Below are 10,650 nucleotides of genomic sequence, written 5' to 3' on the forward strand. Positions count from 1 at the left end.
CATCTTTCAGTCAATTGATTTGCTCTGTATTTACATAGGCAGCTATAACAAATCTATTTTAGCTTTTTTAGAAATAAAGATAACTGATGAATGCATGAGCTAAGCAACTAATTGTAGACAAAGATGGCCATTCTGTTAACATTGAAAAAATTACAGTAAATGATACAGTTTTTGAAAGACCTTTGGAATACCTAGAATAACTCACACCCTTCTTTTTCCCGTTTTTTTTTCCCCAATTAAAGTATACCAAAACCATAATCTATAACAATCATCTTCAAGAAAAGAATAACAATGTACTTTGAAAATATTAACTCACATTTATCTTCTGAAACTAGCAAGAGACGACTTTCTGTAGAAGAATTTCTGCCTTCAACTGGATAAAGAAACTACACAGAAAGTTTCACAAAAGTAAGTAAAAAAACAAAGTCGTTTAGAACACTTATCTAAAATGTTTTGGGGTTTTTTTTCTGGATATTTATGTATTTTTAAATTAAATCAGACACACTAATGATATTCAATTAATAAAAATAGCTATTATTACATATTAATAGTCATCAGTCACTATAACTGCAAACTGTGGAAGACTGAAGAGAAAAAAAAAGGAGCCTTCATGTTGGAGAAATATTGTACACCAAACATTTTAAGAAGTTTCATTTTTTTATTTCTGTGAAGAAACAGGGTGACATTATCTCTGTAACAGATGCAAGATAAAATGAGGTATTTCTGCACTAAACCATGTTTTCTCCCTAGCACAGCATATCAAAAAAGGCTTATCTTTAGATTAGGTGAATAATTTACCTGTACTCGAACAGAGCTATCCACAGCCTTTAGGACTCTCACATTATTAATGGGATGAACTTCGATTAGCAAGGTTAAATACTTGGATACTGCAAAAATAATATGTTTTAGATAACAGTCTCTTATGTACACAAGTTTGTTTTCCAAACAGAAATTACATGAGAAAGAGAGCAAAAGGGTTGAATATTTCAAATAGTATAATACAATCCACTTGCAGTACCTGACTGTAAGGCCTGACTTGCTCTTTCTTCCTCTGTATATTGACAGAAGCTGACTGCTGTGGGGGGAGAAAAATCCAACACAACCACAGTGAGTGTTCATATTTGATAGTAATATTACTAAACATCCTTGAAAAATGAGCATCACAATTCTTTTACCAAAACCATACATGTTAAAGGAACAACAGAAGCCCTTCTAGATGTAGGAGGCATGCGTGAATGCAGGAGGAGGAAGCGAACAAAGGGTCAGTGTGTCTTAGATGTTTTAATAAAACAGCAATATTGTCACAGCTGTGTCTTTATGTTGTTACCTACATTATCTGATGATGGATCCACTGAAATTCATAAACTGCTGCAGGCAACACATAGGTCAAAATAGATATAAGTAATTCTAAACCCAAATGAATCATCCTACTAAACTAAATCTTTATCAAAAAAATTTAATGATAAAACATGTATTTACCCAATAACGTCCTTTCATTGTTGACTGAGCAGCTGATTATGTGCAGATCCTTCTCAAACACATAGAGGTGCTACAGAGAAACATGGTGATGTTAATAACTGTGCTTTTTTAAACTCCATAAAGGAAATAATCTAATTACTTCTTAGGAAAATGCTGCTGTCCAGTACACAGCTTCTGTCTTTAAACCAAATCTTTTCATGGCCAGAAGAACCATATTTCAAGGCTCAGTTGTAACAGCTCTCTCTCATGTTTGTTTTTTATGAGTTCTTTTAAGCTCTATGTTGCCACTTGAGCAGCACAGCAGACTTTTATGTAAATACAAAATTTCACTCATTTCATACTATTATGGGGACACTTGCAAAGGCCTGTTATCATGGTTCTAGTTATTGAATTGTAGTATATTTATTTTTAGAATAAAATAATCTCTTACAAATGGTAGCATCAAACAGACCAAGAATGCACATATAAAGAAAAACCCAAGCATTTACTTCTTGGCACATGTGTACAATGTGAAAAGGAGTGGAAAGGACTTGCTGTTTAGAAGGTTGTCTAGAAAAAAAGATTGCAGACATGATGCTTTACTCTCAAGCCTTTCAGATGTTCTGCAGTGTGGTGCATTTTAATACTACTGAGAATTGTACCAATACCTTCTCCAGTATCTTTTCTATTTCAAACAAGGATGCACTCCTTAAGGACATAACATACTGTGTTGCAAAGCATCAAAATCTGAAACACTACAGCACTTTCACCAGAGAGAAACCTGGCATTGCTCTCACCTCATTTTGTTTAGTTTGAAGATCGTACAATCCAATGTGAGTATTTCTCTGATTTCCCTATGGATGAGAACAAATTAGCACTAGCAATATAAATATACACAAAGTTAAACATTGCTCTTTTTTTTTCCCCTGTTCTCCCTGCCCCTTGACACACATCCTCACACACTTCCCTGTCCTACATATAAACAGGCAGTCAATTATCTAATTCCAAGAAAGCAAATTCTAATTCCAAGAGAACAAAGATTTATTTTTTCCTTTTAGAACTAACCCATGGGATAAAGCTGAAATGTGGCCAATCCACAGCCCACAAGCCATTGCATAAACCAAGTGCCTCTCTCTCACTTTGCTTCTAAACTGGTTTTAGTTATAGGCAGTAAGACCAGGAAAAGAGATGTCTGTACAAGAATCAAGAGGGATGCTGTGGCCCCTGGAGACTTAAGGCTGGTATTCCAAACCTCACCAACTTGGTGGGTCATTGCTCCAAAAGGGAGCACAGAAACATCAAACATCACCAAAAATCATCTCTCAGTGATCTGGCTGTAGCCTGGAAAAAGGATTTCAGGTCTGTCTTAGGAAGTGATTTCTTGAAGGCTAAGTATTTTACAAGTTCACCATTAGCCTTCTGCCTTTGAAGAATAACATAATACATACCCTTTCTAGCTTATTGATAATTAATATATGATGATTTTGTTTGGAGCACTTAAAAATGTTTGGGATTACAAATCACAACTTCACTACTTCTTAATTTTTACCATGCCTTAAATTTTCAAAATATTAAAAAAGAAAATTCTGCTTTGCAGCATACACTGGATAGCAAATTAAACTGATGTCTATTAATGTACTCTGGGTATAGGCACTAAATTGCTAAACTGCTGAAATTAAATCCAGCCACACAGGCTTCTACTTACACAGTGAGCATCATTGTTTTTAACAACTGCTTAGGGGGAGAGGGGAGAGATCTGTGGTTATTTACAAATTTATGGTGTCTTTGTGAATTTGAAACAAAAGCCTGAGTATTCGCTTCCTAAGGGGTCTATTTCTGAGTGTCTCATTATTGTTGTGGCAATGACAAAAGTCTTTGACTTCTGATTTAAACAAGGAAAACAAAATGTCTTTATATTAAGACACAGGCTCCAGGCTTCCTAATTTAAGATTAGGCAAGTGCTTTCACAAATAACTTTTTTTTTCAAGTGTGTCTGAAACGTTAACACCTTCTGTACTTAGATACTGAAAAATACACTTTACAAACTGGTAACAGAACTACATCAATGCCCATGGCCATGCATAAACTAGGATACTTGTTTTCATGTGCACTCTGAAGATTCTTGCATTATAATGCAAATAGAATTCACTTCTGTTAAAAATATCTTCCTTTACACTACTAATGTCACAAAATACAGACACCGTCAAAGCCCCTGTACAACATAATACTCTAAAATGAGCTTGAAAATAAAACTCATTCTCCACCTTCTCCTAGTTTCACACAGAATACACTTAACTGTCTCTCACTTAGAAGACAAAGGTTGTTTTCTATTTGTATCTATTGGGGAACAAGCCAGGCCAGCTCAGTCTAGTTTACATCCTGTGTAAGTGCCATACAATTCTTCCCAAAGAACAGGCAACAAGTGGCCAGTTCCCTAAGCTCCACCAACTGTTTTGACCAGATCCCTACAGACTACAGTGGGAGCTTAGACACCCAGCATGCAGGCAGACACCTACATTTAGATGTGTGAACCTTGAGCTACAACTCATCCCTTGTGCCAGTTGCAAGAGCCTGAAGAGCACACAAGGCAGTTAGACTGTCAGAGGCCCAGAAAAGCTTAGTGTGAGATTCCACAGGTACCAGAAAGCAGCAACACCACACACACAGAGTACCAGATCTTCTGCTGAGCTAGATGATTAGTTGCATTAAGTCTTCTAGAGTTTTGAGCAATGAAAAAATCCCAAAATTTGACACACACTTTAGAATTGGTTTTATGGTTACTATTGTCTTGTACAGACTCCCCTCCCTGTGCTTGTACCAAAGGAAACATCCACCCACAGTTAACGTGTATTACACCTTGATGAAGGCCTCACCTCTTCCCTTAACCCTAGGGAAGCTGGAGAGTTTTAGCATTGTTGAGCCAGAGGGGAATGAAAGCAGCCCTACTCTACTGGAGTTCACCTCATATCTGTACTCCTCAAGAAACAAGATCCTCCAGATTCCAGCTGGATCTACAGACTCCTCTGAGCTGCACAGTCAAGGAGCACAGCTTGTCTCATCAAGGAAATGATGGGAATGAGATGAAGTTTCACCTTCTGAAACCATTAGAAAACCCACTTGGATGTAAAACTACAAATATATGGAGAGCAAAATCCTATGTTAAGAAGTCAGCTCTAGATACTTCAGGACATCAAATAAACAGTGGTTACCTCAGACTACTTCAATAAAGTGTTATGGATGAATCTTAAAGAAAGGTATGCGCAGAAATAGGGTTAGATAAATGGTATCCTAAGACATCTTAGTAGGAGAAAATATTTAACTAAAACACTGCTCACAGTTTAATAGCTAGGCTTTGCCGAGAAATTGAGGATGAAATTATGTGCTGCTTGTGAAGTGATTTTAAAAAATTGCATCTCATTCATGGGGAGATTCTGGCCCAACAAAAACTCAAGGGCAAAAACCCTATGGATTTAATCAGGTAAGTACTTTACTCTCCATTTCATCATTCTTAACCTTTGTCTGAAGTGGAGACAGGTATTTTCCCATTGCCCAACCCCCCAGGTTGTAATCAGTCGTGTTTCCATGTTCTAACACTCACTGCAAAACCAATTAAACTACAAGAACTGAATTCAATTCACATACAGTATTATTCTCAACTATATTTTTATAAAGTTCCAAGATGGACTTACCTTCCAGGTATAAATAATTTTTCCATTTCTTTCAACATTTACTATGTAAAGTGCTGATGAATTCTCAGAAGTGTCTGAAATAAGAAGTACAAAAAGGCGCAGGATTTTCATTTCAGATGGTTCATAATATAATTTATGCACATTTTAAGCAAATATGCTAAATATATTTTTACATGTAAATACTTATTTGCATTTTATTACTCCCAAAATTACTCCCTTCTGGAAAAAGAGAGAGTATTTCTTACATCATTATTTAAACCTGATAAACTTCAACACAAATAGTCACGGGATTTTAAAACATGCAAGAAAAAAATTATTTCTGTAAACTCCTACCTCTTCATTATAATTGTGATTCTAATGGCCAGTACCTTTTGTTATGAAAATGGAATGTGCTTTTTCAAAGAATAAAAAAAACCAAACCAAAAGACCCCCTCGCATTTATTCATTATACACAACATGGGGTTCAAACAGTCCAGTCATACTCCAGTTCTCCACACACTACAGGAAGACAGAGCTAGCCTGAGGAATATATCATTTGCTCACACCTGCTCCTTCAGCATCTCAAAGAAAAACCTGAAAATAAACTACATCTTTAGACATTAGTTCTACAACACCAACTTTTCTGTGCCATTCTTAGCCTCTCCTCCTCCTCCAAACAGAAATAAGTAAAGAAAAAAACAACCAAAACCCAAAGAACCACAAGATTAAATACCATACAGAGAGATAGGCAACCTACCTACAAGTACAGGGAACTAAACAATGAAGGACATATGGGATGTGAATGAAAGAGTACAGTTAAAATGGAAACAAATGAGTCGGAAGCTAAGATGGACACAGAAAGAAAAGAGCTTATTTAGACAAAGCAGTACAAAATAAAAAGAAAACCACCAGAAAAAAGGATAAAATATTGTACTCAAGGTGACAAAAATGCATGCTTTTCCTGATACTGCTTTTATGTTTTGTAATCACTTCAGCCATCAAAAATGTATGCATCTCTGATGGAATTTTTACTAAAAGCTGAGATTTTGCCCTTAGTAAGGTTGAAGCTGCATGACTGGTCTTAATTTTATAATAAAGGTGGCCTGGAGGTCAGTAAGCATCAATATAGAGAACTCTCCACAACCCTCTGTAAGCATTTAGTCAAGTCTGACACTATTTACCTGGCGGTTATCACAAAGTGTTGCTAGAAGGAAGACACTTAGTGAAACTTATTTTAACAAGCCTGATACTATAAACTGGCTTGTACAGTTTGCAGTGATAAAACTTGAAAAAACTGTTTTCAAGTATTATCAGAAGGAAGTAAATTTTCTATTTTGTTGTGGGATGACAATGAAAATCCTTCCTGTACATTGAGCAACACATCACTTTCTATTGGTTTCAGATCACTTGAAGTACACTACAATACCACTACATTAGGGCTAGATGGTGACAGCTGGGAGAGTCTAAGATAACAATATACTCTTTTTTTTTGTTATCAGAAGCTTCCTGGAACTTAACCACCACCTCAAACTTTCAAGATGAGTACTACAGTCTCCATATTCCCTCATGAAAAACTTCAGAACAGAATTTTGGTAGAGAAGAAGCTCCATGAGCAATCTCTGTGTCAATGAATTTCCCTATCATCTGACATAGACATTCTAAAGGTGCTGAAAAAGTTCTGAATCAGAAGAAAGTTTCACATCACTGAACAGTCAGTGGGAATATGGAGGCAAAGAAGTGGCAATAGCCTCTGCCCTTGGAAAGTCCTGCAGTAAAACCCTGCACATAGAATTACAACTCCTTCCTCATGCCCACAGCCGAGACCGGCAGATGAAGGGCTGCAAAAGAACCAACCCAGCCTGCCAGCCCAGCACCCAGCTTTTATCAACATAATCAGGAGAATGCAGAGCTTGATTTCCTGAAGGCCATTATATGCAGCTCATATGAAAGTAAGTGGAATAAAGAGAACAAGGCTGGTTCCCTTCACTTGCCACTCCCTTCCTCTCATCACAGCTACTCCCAGCTCTCATGCAATTTGCAGTTCTCACATGCTATCAAGTGCTTTCAAGTCCTTAGGAAAGAAAATAATAAATATGAATACCTAACATCTGAAAACTGACACAAAAGTACCATGACTCCTGAAAATTACTTGCTTTCTGTGATTAGATATTTCTTTGATGTTTAAATTAATCTTTTCAAATCCCTACCTCCCACCTTCACATTCCTAATATGACAGCATTGCATGAGGGGGAAGAAGTCACTACACAGAGATGAGTTAAAATGAAATACAGCAGTGCTGGTATTTGATCAGATGCACCTTCCAAACTAGATTTTTATGATTCTGTATCACCAGGAACATTATTGAATGAAGAGTCTATTACATTTTAAAAGACTCAATACAATTTTCCCCTTCCCAAAAAGAAGTCAGTGCCATTTTGAGACCTTTATGCCATTAACATATAGGTTGATTTATCTTTGAATTAATCACTGATGAACTAGTAAATTCATAGATTAATCAGTTATGCGTGGAGAATTTCAGAATTGTACCTCAGATCCCTCCAGTACACATTTCAACAATTGTTCAGTAAATGTAGAAAATGCAAAGTACTTTTTAACAGATTTTGTAAATGGTGGCTTGGTAAATAATACTCTTATTTTCCAAGATGATACTTTCTGATTTGTCACCAAACAAAATCTTAGGAGTCTATTTCATAACAGACCCTCAATGTGGGAAACAAGTTAAGTATTTTGAGTAAAGTAAAAGCAACTGAAGGCATTTCAAGCTCATCACACTGTGCATGATGATATTTCTACTGAAGCACTAACAATTACAGTATTATTATTTTATTAGAATAAGGTTTTCATCGGTTTCTGAAAAGCAGAACTGAGCCAGCTGCTCTGCAGATTCATAACAAGCAAAAAGCCACAGTGCCAAGAATACGGGAGGTCACTTTTTTCCAACCACTACCCCGAGCGCTCGCTATGCTGGCGATCGCACGGTGCTGTGACAGCTGACGCTGCATCTAATTTTAAACTAGCACTCATTTACCAGACACACGAAAGTGTTCAGGCTGTGGGGTTTTTCCTCCCAGAAAGGGGAGTAGCGTGGGAGAGGGAGCAATGGTAAAACTTTTTTTTTGAAGGGGGAGGAGGGGAGGAAAAAAAGAGAAAGCCCCAAACGTGTGAAGAAGCAGGAAGAAGAAACAAGTTGTGGAGTGTAGCAGATGTGTAAAAGTGTTTTCGGCATGTGAGAAGTTCCTTGAGGACACCAAACTTGCCTGCCTCGAGTCCCCCGGCACCCGAGGGTCGCTCCCTCAAGCCCCGGCCGCTCCCCCGCCGCCATCCCCCGGCCCCCGCGGCCGGAGGTCCCGCTGGGGACCCGCACCCGGGGCCTCGCGCAGCCCGGCTCCTCCGCGGGCGGGCGGGCACGGAGGCGGCCGGAGAGAGGAAGGGACGGCCGGCCTGAGGGATGGGGCTCTCCTCGGCCTCCCGGAGCGTTACCTAGAGCCGCGGCGCAGCCCCGCTCTGCCAGCCAGGGCACCACGTCCCTTCGCAGCTCGAACTCGGGCGCCAGGCGCACCAGCATCGCCCCGGCCCGGCCCGGCCCGGCCCGGCGCCGCTCCGACTCCGCCGCCCTCAGCCCGCCCCGCGGTGGGGGGGGCGCCCATCGGGTGTTCCGGCGGTTCCCGGCCCGCTCCCGGCGTCGCCGGCCCTTCCGCTTCCTACCGGGCACGGCAGCGGCGGGACAGCGCCTCCGAGCCTCCCGCGGCGGCCGGCCGCCGTGCAGGTGACCCGCGGGACTCGAAGGCTCTCGTTTTCCCCATGGAGCGGGCGCCCAGGCTCCCCCTCGGGCGCACTGGAAGAATCACGGAATCACAAAATATTTTGAGTTGGAAGGGATCCACAAACATCATCGAAGTCCAGCTCCTGGCCCTGCGCGGGTCAGCCTCAAGAATCACACCATGTGCCTGAGAGCGTTGTCCAAACGCTTCTTGGTGCTGTGACCGCTTCCCTGGGGAGCCTGTTCCAGTGCCCATCCAGCCTCTGAACGAAAAACCTCTTTCTAATATCCAACCTACACCTTCCCTTACACGACTCCAGGTAATTCCTTACTGTCACTGGTCACCAGAGAGAAGATGGGGCAATCCTTTTGGAAGCTTCATCACGGAGTGAATCCAAGTGCCTCAGACAGCTGCCTGTCAGTGAGGCCTGGAGTTGTAGTCACCTGGTGTTCACCAGGATCAGGAGGCCCCCTGATGGGTTGCCCTGGTTGTGATCCCCCAGGCAGCATTAGCTGTTTTCCAGAACTTCAAGTAGCATCCCTGTTTTCTGAGGCTGTGCACTCTGAAGTTGCTTGTTGAATAGATGGAGTCTCTGTCTGTAAACTGCTGGCAGAACTTGGGGCGTCCTCTCAGACTAGGCCTGGCCTGATCCTGCTTTTCATCTGCAAAGGAGGTAAAACTTCGTGTAATCTTAGGGGGGTCGTGGTTTGTTTGCTTGGGGTTATTTTAGCTGTTGAAAGTATTTGTAGCACTGATATGGTACTACTCCATGGTTATCTATAGCCTGCCTGTAATTACCATTTCCCTTCTGAAATGTGCTGGCTGATATTGGCCAGCTAAAGGTGGCATATGAATGGAGAGGCTGTGAGGGCACACACACCAAGCTTGATGTACCCAAATACAGAACAGCTTGAGCCTGTTCTAAGAGCTAATCCTGTACCAAGTTTTTCCCCATCACTGCTAAGTTCTGGAGCTATAAAAAGGCCAGATCAGAATCAGGTATGTCTGCAAAGAGTGGATGAAAAGCAGGTTGATAATCAAAATGCAAAGCAGACATGCTTTTCTTCTCAATTTCCATATTGCCAACTTTTACAATTTTACCACAAGTTTCGTAATCAGCATTTTTCTTAAAGCTCCTTAGATCAAGTGGTTGGGCAAGAATTTCAGCTTATATTTTCACCGTTGTGAAATAAAGCTTGAAAATGTGACTGGAATATTTATTTTGGATGCAAAAGTAGAAAACAGACAAGAGCTCCCAAATGGATGCAATTTTAGAGAGATGAGATGGGGCTAATTCATGAGTATTTGGGAATGACACAACTGGAGAGGCAAGCAAAGGAGTGAAAAACAGCCGATGAAATGACTGATTCTGTAAGTATATGAAAAAGGGGAGATTTTGACTTGGAGAAAGTCTCCTGCACCCAGATCTGGAGTTCATTTAAGGCCAGATGAGGTCAACTGACAGAAGTTTTCTTCTGCTGTAAAACAAAACAGAAAGAAATATGGAAATGAATAATAATAGTCTGCCTCTAACAACAGGACTCCAAGTGCAGAAGGAGGAGAAAGAAAATTAGGTATGTTTGACTAGTACAATGGTACTGGATTACAACAAAAATCCCCAAACAAAGCAACTGTCACTGTTCTTTTGTTTCAATGTTGACCATGCCACTTGTTATAGTTCTTGAAAGAGAGCCAACAGAACTGATGGATGAACTATTCTCTAATATTTACAGATCAAGAAC

General features: G+C 40.2%; 1 protein-coding gene across 3 annotated transcripts in view; it reads right to left on the reverse strand.

The window, feature by feature from the left end:
• LOC125324305 (gamma-secretase activating protein) overlaps positions 1–8,816 on the reverse strand; it is a 46,190-nt gene extending 37,374 nt beyond the window's left edge. Inside the window, exons 1-7 of one of the 3 annotated variants that reach the window (XR_007202919.1) lie at positions 8,628–8,816; positions 5,148–5,221; positions 2,256–2,312; positions 1,480–1,549; positions 1,019–1,075; positions 799–887; positions 317–386 (exon numbers count right to left, since the gene is read on the reverse strand). Coding sequence is in view for 2 of the 3 variants with exons in the window: in XM_048299960.1 (XP_048155917.1) it covers positions 317–386; positions 799–887; positions 1,019–1,075; positions 1,480–1,549; positions 2,256–2,312; positions 5,148–5,221; positions 8,628–8,712 (502 nt within the window). In the remaining variant the exon portion in view is untranslated. The remainder of the gene's footprint in view (positions 1–316; positions 387–798; positions 888–1,018; positions 1,076–1,479; positions 1,550–2,255; positions 2,313–5,147; positions 5,222–8,627) is intronic. The other 2 variants (XM_048299960.1, XM_048299958.1) reach the window with 2 other exon arrangements.
• Between the last annotated feature and the right edge of the window lie 1,834 nt (positions 8,817–10,650).

The sequence above is a fragment of the Corvus hawaiiensis genome, chromosome 4, assembly GCF_020740725.1.
Source record: "Corvus hawaiiensis isolate bCorHaw1 chromosome 4, bCorHaw1.pri.cur, whole genome shotgun sequence".
Lineage (NCBI taxonomy): Eukaryota > Metazoa > Chordata > Aves > Passeriformes > Corvidae > Corvus > Corvus hawaiiensis.